At 46.8% G+C, this 11,703-nt stretch overlaps 1 protein-coding gene across 1 annotated transcript; it reads right to left on the reverse strand.

Annotated features, from left to right (window-relative positions):
- Positions 1-5,916: 5,916 nt before the first annotated feature.
- Positions 5,917-6,427, reverse strand: LOC136406179 (ubiquitin-ribosomal protein eS31 fusion protein-like). Its single transcript, XM_066386058.1, has one exon. The coding sequence runs from the start codon at positions 6,407-6,409 to the stop codon at positions 5,939-5,941; it is 471 nt and encodes a 156-aa protein (XP_066242155.1). The 5' UTR covers positions 6,410-6,427; the 3' UTR covers positions 5,917-5,938.
- Positions 6,428-11,703: the final 5,276 nt, after the last annotated feature.

Here is an 11,703-nt window from a genome sequence, read left to right on the forward strand (position 1 = left end):
TCATGCCAGGCACAGCATTTAATGGGGCACTAAACACCACAGCAGTCAAATCATATTTTAATGGAATATTTGAAAAAAAGAAAATGCAAAAAAAAAAAAAAATCCATGATGCACAAAATAGTGGAATTTTAAATCAAGACAGAATCAGTAATAGTGCGGAGCTCAGCCATACTGAAGCCTGAGGCAAAAGGAAAAATCAGTAATACTGATCTTGTTCATCGTGGATTTCTTTGGGCATTCATTTTTATTTAAAAAATACTATTGCCTTAAAACATTCTTTATCATGATTCCTGAGGTTTTTGGCACACACATAATTTGCACCTCGCGTGTCTCACCCTAGTCCTGGCCCTCCTTGTCCATCCCCCATCCTCCCCCATCTCCCCCATCTCACTGTGGACTGTACTCAGCCCACTCTGCTACGCAAGGCAGAACCTGGTAGGGCAGGTTGTGGAGTCAAGAAACTCCCTTTTTTTCTCCTCTCCCAAGGCCAGGTTTAAAACTATGGACTCTAGGCCCTGGCCCGTTGGCTCAGGGGTGGAGCATTGGCCCAGCATGTGGATGTCCCAGGTTTGATTCCTGGTCAGGGCACACAGCAGAAGTGACTATTTGCTTCTCCACCCCTCCTCCTCCCTTTTCTCTCTCTCTTTTCTCTCTTCTCTCTTTCTTTTTCTTCCCTCCCACAGCCATGGCTCATCTGATTTGAGCGCATCAGCCCTGGGTGCTGAGGGTGGCTTCGTGGAACCTCTGCCTCAGGTGCTAAAAATAGCTCAGTTGTGAGCGTGGCCCCATATGGGCAGAGCATTGGCCCCAGATGGTGGTTGCCAAGTGGATCCTAGTCAGGGTGTATACGGGTGTCTGTCTCTCTATCTCCCCTCCTCTCGTTTGAAAAAGAAGAAAAAGAAAAAGACTATGGACTCGAGATAGATTCAGGGACTACAGCATCTTTATTGCAGGTGGTGTCCACACTCCTCTTACGGTAATAAATACCCTTGATTTAGCGGGGAGAGAGGAGAGTGGTGAGGGGAAGGGACACAGAGCATTGTGACTCACGGAGATGCAAAATAGACGGATCCATGTGATAGTTTCACAAACATTCTCCCCTTCATGCAGTCAGATGGTTCTGTAAGTTCCCAGTACCCTTGCTCACCTCCTGAGTATCCATTATTTCTGGAGAGTTCCAGCAAGTTCTCCTGTGGAGCATTACCCTTCCCACATCAGGCCCATATTCGTCTGGGGCACGTGGATGGCTCCTCTGCTTATTTAAGTTGTGAGTGGACAAAGAAGCCCTCTGAATGACTGGTGGTGAAATCCAAACGTTGGATGGGCGTTCCGGGGAGGAAAGGGGAGATCTGATCCCGATCCTGGGCCTGTCTGGGCCTAATGTCCTGAGTGGAGCACAGGGAAAGTAGCACCCCTCACATGGCTGGTTAGCAGGATTAAACAAGATATGGGTATGTGTGCAGCATCACACAGCACAGGCTCACACTGAGTGCCCACCAGGCGTCTGTCTCCTCCCCTCCGTCTCCACCTTCCTGCTTCCTCAACCCCCTGCCATCCTCTGCCCTCGGAGCTGAGCCTCCCTGTTTCAGCATGCCAGGCTTCCGTAAACACAGCTTGGTACCGACTTTGGTACCTGCTCAGCAAAGCGAATCCAGCTCTGGACTACCAGCCCTTCCCGCTGCTGTGGAACAGTGCAGTGCTTAGGCATGACTGGGCTGCAGCCGCCCGGCGGCTAATTGTTAGTGCAGCTTTCTCAGTGAAGAGCCAGGCTCCCCAGTGCTGTGATGGACCCTGGAGCTGCAGATTTCCCCAGTACCATTTGGTCATTTGATCATCCTCATTATTGTAGACATACCTCTCTCTCTCTCTCTCTCTCTCTCATGTGTGTTGGGTCCTGGGAAGTGGCATCTGGGAATCTTGGGTTGGCAGAGGTGCTGGGTTAAGGGAGGTGGGTGGGGGAGCAAAAGAGTCCAGAAAGCCATCTTGGTAGCTCCAGTCCCCCCCCCCCCCCAACCCCACAGGTGTGTTTGTCCAGCTCATTGCCTTTGTGTCACACCTGTTCTGAGCATTGTGCACACGAGTTGTGGGACAGTCCCACAAAGCTCAGTGTAGAATGGCCACACATAACCTCTTTACCTTAAATCCTTAATTTCCCCTTCCCTGTGTCCTCTGTGCTGCAGTGACAGTGACCTGCTTGTGATGCCTGGAGCACAGCATCCTCTTTCCCTCAGAGCCCGACACCTGCCCGTCTCTGTGCTGCTGCTGCGCCTTCCTTCTCCCGACGGCCGGCTTCCCATCCTTCGGGCTCACCTGTCACCTCTTCAGGGGAGTCTCCCCTGACCACTGTGTGGAAAGAAAGCCCCTATAAAATGATCACAGCACTTCCCTTGCTTCCTTCACAGAATCTATTTTAGTTATTTTAACCCATTTTTAAATTTGCTTTTTTGTCCCCTCCACCAGATTGTGTACCTCATTTTGTTCCCTGCACTATCCTGCACTTAGAGTGGTACTGGCACGTGGTAGATTCTGAGTAAGCCTCTGTGGGAGAGTGATCCTCACTCCTCTTCAATTTATCTCACATGAGCTCTGTAGGCAGCCCAATGGGCCATCTGGACGACCCACCTTGAGAACAACTTCTGGGGCCAAGTCTTCTTCTCTTTAGAAACAGCTGGGGTTGGATCCTCCCACAGGTGGTGCTTGAGCCCCCACGAGACAGACACTGCCAAACTCAGCCCAGCTGCATCCCTTCCAGTAAGCTCCTGGGTCACGTGAGGGAGTCGGGGAGTAGGTACACACTACACCAGGGGTCCCCAAACTATGGCCCGTGGGCTGCATGCGGCCCCCTGAGGCCATTTATCTGCCCCCCCCCCCGCTGCACTTCTGGAAGGGGCACCTCTTTCATTGGTGGTCAGTGAGAGGAGCACATTGACCATCTCATTAGCCAAAAGCAGGCCCATAGTTCCCATTGAAATACTGGTCAGTTTGTTGATTTAAATTTACTTGTTCTTTATTTTAAATATTGTATTTGTTCCTGTTTTGTTTTTTTACTTTAAAATAAGATATGTGCAGTGTGCATAGGGATTTGTTCATAGTTTTTTTTTTATAGTCCGGCCCTCCAACGGTCTGAGGGACAGTGCACTGGCCCCCTGTGTAAAAAGTTTGGGGACCCCTGTGCTACACCATAGCTCTGTGAACTAGGCAAGTGAATCTCTGGGCTGCAGTGTTTCCGTCTGTAGAACAGTCTAACGGTAACACAGGATTTCTCAACCTCAGCACTATAGACAATTCTTTGTTGGGTGGTGTGGGTGTCCTGTGCATTGTAGGATGGTTAGCAGTACCTACTCATTAGGTGCCTGTAGCCAACCGGTTATGCAGTCAAGAATGTCTGCAGACAATGCCAGATATCCTCAGGGATAAAATCCCATCCCCTCTGCCCCCCTTCCTGGTTGAGAACCAGGCCAGTACCTGCCTTATATTAGCATCAGTGGTAGAGTAAATGATATGGGTCATGTTGACTACTTATTAATATGCTTGGCACATGAAGGATTTAATGTATATATTTGAAACCTATTGTTATTAACGTCATTATACTGAAGGCCACAGAGAATTTGGGGAAAGAAAGACCCAGAGAGACCCAGGAAACTACTCTTGTGCTAATGATGTGCTAAAGTCATCTTGTTCCTACTTCTAAGCACTGGTTGTTAAATTTTCAGGACATTTGAACCAGTTGTTAAACATAGCCATCCTTGAAATTGGCAATGGTGGTATTTACACCATGGGAATCGGCACCTGCTGCAGAGCAGAGCTTTGTTTTCGGGGAGCTACTGGCTGCTGCAGTGCTGCTTTACTAACACATCAAATGACAAGATCTTGTCATGGGTCTCATACCTCCTGACATGTTGAAATAGCGGTGAGCATAAACGACATCTTGAGATATCAGCAACAACTGGAATAGGCTATGAAAATATCTGTGATTTCTATTAGTGATACATTCCCAGGCACAAGTTTGTTGCTCACGCTCAGATTTAAAGGAAATGCTAAATTTCAGAAGTTAGGAGAAAATAAAGATGTAGTTTTTTTTTTTTTTTTTCTTTCAATTCACAGACACCCTGAATTCTAGCCACAGATCACAGTTAAGAACTTTTGCTCCCCTGGACACATCCAGGGGATGTGTAAATTCTCCTGGGCCTTAGAATGAGACTTGAGTTTCAGTCCCAAACCTGCCAGTTCCTTAGCTGGGCAAATCTTACTTTTCTCAGCCTCTGCATGGGAATCTGAACATCACGGGTTGTGGAAGTTAAATAGCAGGATGTAGTTAAAAGTGCTTTAGGAGAGGCCTGGCACCCGGGGGGGTGTGTGTGACGGTATCAGGGACCCCACCCCTCCAGCTGTCTGCAGGGATCTCTGAATCCGAGCGGCAGAGGTAGTGACGGTTCTCACCCCAGATGGCGCTCCTGGTTCATCTTTATTTTCAGTTTCTGTCTGGATGAAAAATTTGCTGTGTGTATGCCCGGCAGAACAAGTAGAATTATGACTCACTTTTCACAAATTGTGTAGTGGATTCCACATACTTTCATGCTTGATTTTCCACCTATTTCAAACTGTTAGAAAAATGGTGTTTTCCCCTTCGTTTGGGACTTTGAGACACATGTCCCAGTGGGAGGGGCACCGTGTCCCCCCCACCCCTTTCCTTCTCCAGGGCACAGAGAGGGAAGAATCGCGCTGTCTCCCTTCCTCAGCCTGGAAGCTTCATTATTCGTCACACAGGACCATTTTTCCAGCTCATTAGAACCTGGGGCTAAGATAAAGGAGGCCAGAGCCATTAGGTAGCAATTTATATGCAAATGTGGAAGTTACCAGAGATAGAGAGGCGGGAGCAAAGCATTCAGGTTGGGACCCTTCTGGTAAGTATCAGTGTCCAGAGCCCTGAGTCCACAGGCCAGTATCCCCACTGCCCCTCTGCCAGGCTCAGGGTATGTGAGGAGACAGTGAGTGACATTCAGGGCTGTCACTTGAAGCCACAGGTGGACCCTAAGAGCAGAGGGTGGCCACTTTATGGGGCACCTCTAGGGCAGGTGGCCCTCACACTAGCCCATAGACACTCTCCCTTCTTACTAACTTTTTTTTTCCAGCCTATTCAGGCTCATCTTCTGGCTTGAGAGCTCAGTGGTAAGGGGAAATGTATCTTTCACTTACTGGTTCTGAGCAAGCAAGCAAGATGTTCTGGAGTTATTGGACACCACAGGGCAAGAATTGCAGGCAGTATCTAGTTATTGAGGATGGCCTCAGTCTCAGACTCAAAGAAAGTAATCCTTCCACCAACCTGAGTAAACTTGTGAGAGGGTTCATTGCTGTGAGCTGAGCTTCCTTGGGAGCCCTGAGCCCTGACCAGCACTTTGATTGCCACCTTGCAGAGGACCCAGCTATGCCACTCACTGATTTCTGATCTACAGGTGCTGTGGGGTAATAGGTGTGTGTGGGGTTTTTTGTGTGTTTTTTTTTTTTTGTATTTTTCTGAAGTTGGAAACAGGGAGGCAGTCAGACAGACTCCCGCATGCGCCCGACCGGGATCCACCCGGCATGCCCACCAGGGGGCGATGCTCTGTTTGCGACTAGAGCCATTCTAGCGCCTGAGGCAGAGGCCATGGAGCCATGCCAACTCAGCGCCCGGGCCAACTTTGCTCCAATGGAGCCTTGGCTGTGGGAGGGGAAGAGAGAGACAGAGAGGAAGGAGAGGGGGAGGGGTGGAGAAGCAGATGGGCGCTTCTCCTGTGTGCCCTGGCTGGGAATCGAACCCGGGACTCCTGCACGCCAGGCTGACGCTCTACCACTGAGCCAACCGGCCAGGGCCCGGTGTGTGTGTGTGTGTGTTTTAATTTTTTTTATTTTTATAATTTTTTTTTAAACGTTAGTACATATCTTTTATTAGCCCACACAATTACTTGTCTTCTGGTTTGTTGAAACAATAGGTCAGACAACATTTGCCACAGTAATGTCTGTCAAAGTGGCTGGCCATAAAAACTCCAGCACCACATTCATCTGAAGGGCACTCCCGGCGAAGGCGACTGATTTTACCATTCTCATCCACTTTGTAATATTTCAGGACAGCCAGCTTAACCTTATTTTTCTTATGCTTATTCTTCTTGGGAGTGGTATAAGACTTCTTCTTCCTTTTCTTAGCACCACTACGAAGTCTCAGCACAAGATGAAGAGTGGACTCCTTTTGAATGTTGTAGTCAGATAAAGGACGCCCATCTTCTAGTTGCTTGCCAGCAAAGATCAGTCTTTGCTGATCAGGAGGAATTCCTTCCTTATCCTGGATCTTGGCCTTTACATTTTCTATTGTATCTGAGGGTTCGACCTCAAGAGTGATGGTCTTCCCCGTCAGGGTTTTCACAAAAATCTGCATCCTGGCAGCAACTCCACCGCAGATGGTGGACCACATTTATTTTTTTTTTATAAATAAATTTTTATTTAAATGGGGTGACATCAATAAATCAGGGTACATATATTCAAAGAAAACATTTCCAGGTTATTTTGTCATTTAGTTCTGTTGCATACCCATCACCCAAAGAGAGATAGTCCTCCGTCACCCTCTATCCAGTTTTCTTTGTACCCCTCCCCCTCCCCCCTCCCTCCTTCCCTTCCCCCACCCCCTGTAACTACCACACTCCTGTCCATGTCTCTTAGTCTCACTTTTATGTCCCACCAATGTATGGAATCCTGCAGTTCTTGTTTTTTTCTGATTCGCTTATTTCGCTCCGCATAATGTTATCAAGATTCCACCAATCTGCTGTAAGTGATCTGATGTCATCATTTCTTCTAGCTGACTAGTATACCATGGTGTATATCCAGTGTGTGTGTTTTTAAAGATATCAAGTTTATGGTAACTTCTTATGTATTTTTAAAGTATATTTTAGTGGCTTTAGAATTCTGCATTGACATTCTTTCACCAGTCTAAAGATGTTGTTCTATTGTCTTTTGCCCTCCATGATTTCTGATGCGATGTCAGAAGTCATTCAAATCATTGCTCTGTGGTTTGCAATGTGTAATTTTTCTTTGGCTGCTTTCACATATTTTCTTTATCTTTGGTTTTCAGGAGTTTGGTATGATGTATCGATAGGTGGTTTTCTTTGTATTTTTTTCTTTCCTGCTTGGGGTTTGTTAAGCTTCTTGAAATTGTAAATTTATTTAACTTTCACCGAAATGGGGAAAAGGCCACTGTTTCTTCAAAAAACTTTTTTGGTCCCATTGTCTCCTTGCTTTCTGGGGCGCCACTTCTACATCTGCTAAGCCTTTTCATATTGCTTCCTGGATCACTGAGATATTGTTAAATTTTGTTTCAGTCTTTTTCTTTCTGTTCTTCAGATGTGATAACTTAAGTTTATTGATTTTTCTGTCAATAGTCTCTTGTTAAATCCACTCAGTGAACTTTCAAGGAAAATTCCAGATACTTTTATTTTTCAGTTCTAGAATGTTCATTTGGTTCTTTTCTGTTGTTTTAACTTAATCTGTTGAAAATTTTGATTTGTTCATTTTTTTGAAGCATATATCAATAATACCTGCTTTAAGATTATTGTATGTGGGTTGGAATTTTTAAGATGCAGATCCTGAGACACAGTTAGCAGTCCAAAAGATACATTGTGGAGTAACACCTGTGGGCGGGAGCAGGGCTGGCCAGGTGGGTCCATCACTTCAGGATGTATACCCAGTCCAGTCTTTGTCAGCTTGACGGGAGCTCAGCAGCAACAATCGCCTGTTACAGGAATCCCCCACTGGGCAGAAATGGATAGGCCCTTTACCACTGCCTTGCCTACTCATTCATCGACTGGAAGCCACCCAGACAAGATGGGGCTCATTATATCTGTTCAGTTCTTCTAGCCTTGGCTGGATCTGGTGGCTTTGCAGTATATGGTCTTGGCTAGGCTGAACTGCATTCCACAAATTCTCTTACCTATGTATCTCTTGTTAAGGTGAGTCACAAAAGAGAGATTCTTTTGGGAGATTGGGGGAGGGGGTGCAGAAGTGAAGAAGCAGCCATTTTGAAGCTCTGGTACATTGTTGTCTGCCTGCTGGCTTACCTTTGAGTTCTCGAATATCCTTGAGTGTCTTTCTTCCATCCTATCACATGAATAATTTCTTAGCCCGGCAGTCCTTTTGTCTCTGTGGACTTGAATAGGCTATTCAGATCTTTCCTCAGTTCAGGGAAATTTTCTTCTGGTATGAGTTTAACTATTGCCTCTCTTCCTACTCTTACTTGTCTCCTTCTGGAACTTCTATTCTGTGCATGTTGGGATTCCTGGATCTTTCTTCTCAATCTTTTATCTTTTCCCCATGACTTTTATCTCGTTGTCTTTCTTCTCCAAGCTTTAAGATATTTCTTATACTTGATCTTCCAGGTTTCTGATTCAGGGCTCAACAATGTCATCCTTTCTTTTAATTCATCTACTGTATTTTTTTTTTTAAGCTCAAAGTTCTTGTTTTTAAGTTTCAGAGATTCTTTTTGTGATGGGTTTGGCTTGTCTCAAAGCCCTCTGTCATTTTTTAAATTCATGTGTTAATTGGTCTCTTCCAGCGGCAGTTCTATTCAGTGACCATGTGGTCTGACTGTTCCACCTCATCCTCCTCTGATGTCCCTCTGTCGGGCTGTTATCTTCTGCTGTCTACTACTCAGGGTTTTTTTTTTTTTTTTTTTTTCCTGTATTTTTCTGAAGCCGGAAACGGGGAGAGACAGACAGACTCCCACATGCGCCCAACCGAGATCCACCCGGCACGCCCACCAGGGAGTGACGCTCTGCCCACCAGGGGGCGATGCTCTGCCCCTCCGGGGCGTCGCTCTGTTGCAAGGAGAGCCACTCTAGCGCCTGGGGCAGAGGCTGAGGAGCCATCCCCAGAGCCCGGGCCATCTTTGCTCCAGTGGAGCCTCGGCTGCAGGAGGGGAAGAGAGACAGAGAGGAAGGAGAGGGGGAGGGGTGGAGAAGCAGATGGGCGCTTCTCCTGTGTGCCCTGGCCGGGAATCGAACCCGGGACTTCTGCACACCAGGCCGATGCTCTACCACTGAGCCAACCGGCCAGGGCACTACTCAGGGTTTAGATGTGGCAGAGAAGTGTCCATAATGATGGGCAGAGGATGGGGTTCCTGACCAGAAGTGTCTGGTTCATGGGAGGTTGTCAGGCCCTTGCCAAGGCGTCTAAAAGAGGCTTCTCTGCTCCCTGGTCCCTCTGAACTCTCCCATTCTTGTGGTGGGTAACAGCCCATGTCGACAATCTCCTGGTCTTTTAAAGGCCAGGAAGGCTCAGCGGCTTATGCAAGGGCTATGGGTCCTGAAAGCCCAGCGTTTCTGGAATGGCCACTTTTGGCTCTTACCTTGGCACTGCCTGCTAGTTAATTGTCCAGGAGTGAGGGAACCCCACAGCGGTGATTTCTTCGGGAACCAGCTCTTGCTCAGAAAAGGCAATGGCCTGAAATGGGGATGGGAAGAAAAAGGAGTCTGTTCAGGCTCCATTGTCTTCAGAGTCCCCATGACAAAGCATAATTTCCAGAATATTGAAAACTTAACTTTCCATAAAGTGAGCATGTGTCCAAGACTCTATTAACTCCTTCATGAGGAAACCAGCAAGATGGTAAGGAGAGTTTTAAAAAGTTTTAGAGAGACAGAAATATTTATGGACACTTAAAAGAATAATCTTGGAACAGGATTGCTAAAGAACATATAAAATAAATCTATAAGCTTTGTATTATAATCTTTTTATTTACATCTCTATATAATGAAATTCATTGATCACTATTGGTTTTCTAAAGTTAATATCTATGCTTTCAGACTTGTAAAGTTACCTAATCAATAGTAAATACAGTGTGCCTGACCAGGAAGTGGCTCAGTGGATAGAGCATCAGACTGGGATGCAGAGGACCCAGGTTCAAAACCCTAAGGTCGCCAGCTTGAGTGTGGGCTCATCCTGCTTGAGCACGGGCTCACCAGCTTGAGCTCAGGGTTACTGGCTTGAGTGCAGGCTCACTGGCTTGAGTGTGGGATCATAAACATGACCCCTGGTCACTGTCTTGAGCTTAAGGTTGCTGGCTTGAGCAAGGGGTTACTCCCTCTGCTGTAGCCCCCTAGTCAAGGCACATATGAGAAAGCAATTGATGAACAACTAAGATGCCTCAACAAAGAATTAATGCTTCTCATCTTTCTTCCTTCCTGTCTGTCTGTCCCTATCTGTCCCTCTCTCTGTCTCTGTCACACACACACACAAAAGTAAATACAGTGCATACCCCTAGAGTCATAGAAATACAATGTGAGCCCCCAAAGTAAGCCACATATGTAATTACTCATTTTATTTACATTTAACTCAATGTACTAAAAATAGTATTATTTAAACATGTGTTATGGGTTGAATTGTATTCCCCTCCCAAATGACAAGTTAAAGTTCTAACCCCCCAGGACTTCAGTCTGTGACCTTATTTGGAAATAGGTTCCTTGCAGATGTAATTAGTTAAAATGAGGTCATAATGATGTAGGTGGGCCCTTAATTAAACATGGCTTGTGTCCTTATAAGAGAGGAGAATGCCGTGTCACTACAGGGCAGACTGGAATGTTAAGGGTTGACAGCCACCTCCCTAAGCTGGATAGTCATGGGTTCTCCTGTGGGTTTCAGAAGGAGCACAGTTCTGCTGACAGCTTGCTTTTGCACTTCTAAGCTCTAGGACTGTGAGACAATGAATTGCTATTGTTTTAAGGCACCCAATTTGTGGTAGCCCTAGGAAACCCAATACACCATGTCATGTAAAACATTGTTTATTTATTTTTGCACATGCGAGAAAGAGGGAGAGAGATGAGAAACATCAACTCGTAGTTGTATCACTTTAGTTGTTCATTAGTTGCTTCTCATACGTTCCTTGACAGGGAGGGGAGGGAGCTTAAGCTGAGTCAGTGACCCCCTTGTTGAAGCCAGCGACCATGGGATTACGCCGATGATCCCACGCTCAAGCCAGTGACCCTGTGCTCAAGCCGGAGAGCCTGCGCTCAAGCCGGATGAGCCCACATTCAAGCCGGATGAGCCCACGTTCAAGCTGCCAAACTTGGGGGTTCCCAGGTTGACGCTCTCTCCACTGTGCCACCACCAGTCACGTGTAATGTAAACGTTATTAAAGAGTGATTTGACATTCTTATTTCCTTACTGCATCCTTGACGTCCAGTACGTGTTTTACACTTAACAGCACATCTCAGTCCAGACTAGCCACCTTTCGAGGGCACAGCAGCCACGCGAGGCCGCCGGCCGCCGGACCGGACAGCACAGTTCCTAGGGAATCAGATCATGGGTGCTTGGCAACACCCAACACTGAAGGAACACAGTAATTTCTTTGTCCCATTGGCCAGTTTTCCTGAATGTTGTCCTCTGCCCATGAATGCTTTATCCACTGTGCCGCCACAGCTCAGGCTGGGGTATGATGATTCTTAAAAGCCAAAAAGATAATTATTTTGTTCAGTCAGAGCATTCTTAAGTCACAGTGGCTATATGCCCTGTGCCCACAGGGAGGATCAGGGCACCGTGGCGAGGCCTGTGTCTGCTCCGGGCTCGCAGACAGACCTGGTGTCTGGGGAGCAGGAGGGTGAGGGCAGGAAGTGACATCTGTCTTCTCTCGTTAGTTGGTGAGGGGCGGAGTGGGGGAGCCCTTCATCTGAGAGATACAATTTCTCCGTT

The sequence above is a fragment of the Saccopteryx leptura genome, chromosome 5, assembly GCF_036850995.1.
Source record: "Saccopteryx leptura isolate mSacLep1 chromosome 5, mSacLep1_pri_phased_curated, whole genome shotgun sequence".
Lineage (NCBI taxonomy): Eukaryota > Metazoa > Chordata > Mammalia > Chiroptera > Emballonuridae > Saccopteryx > Saccopteryx leptura.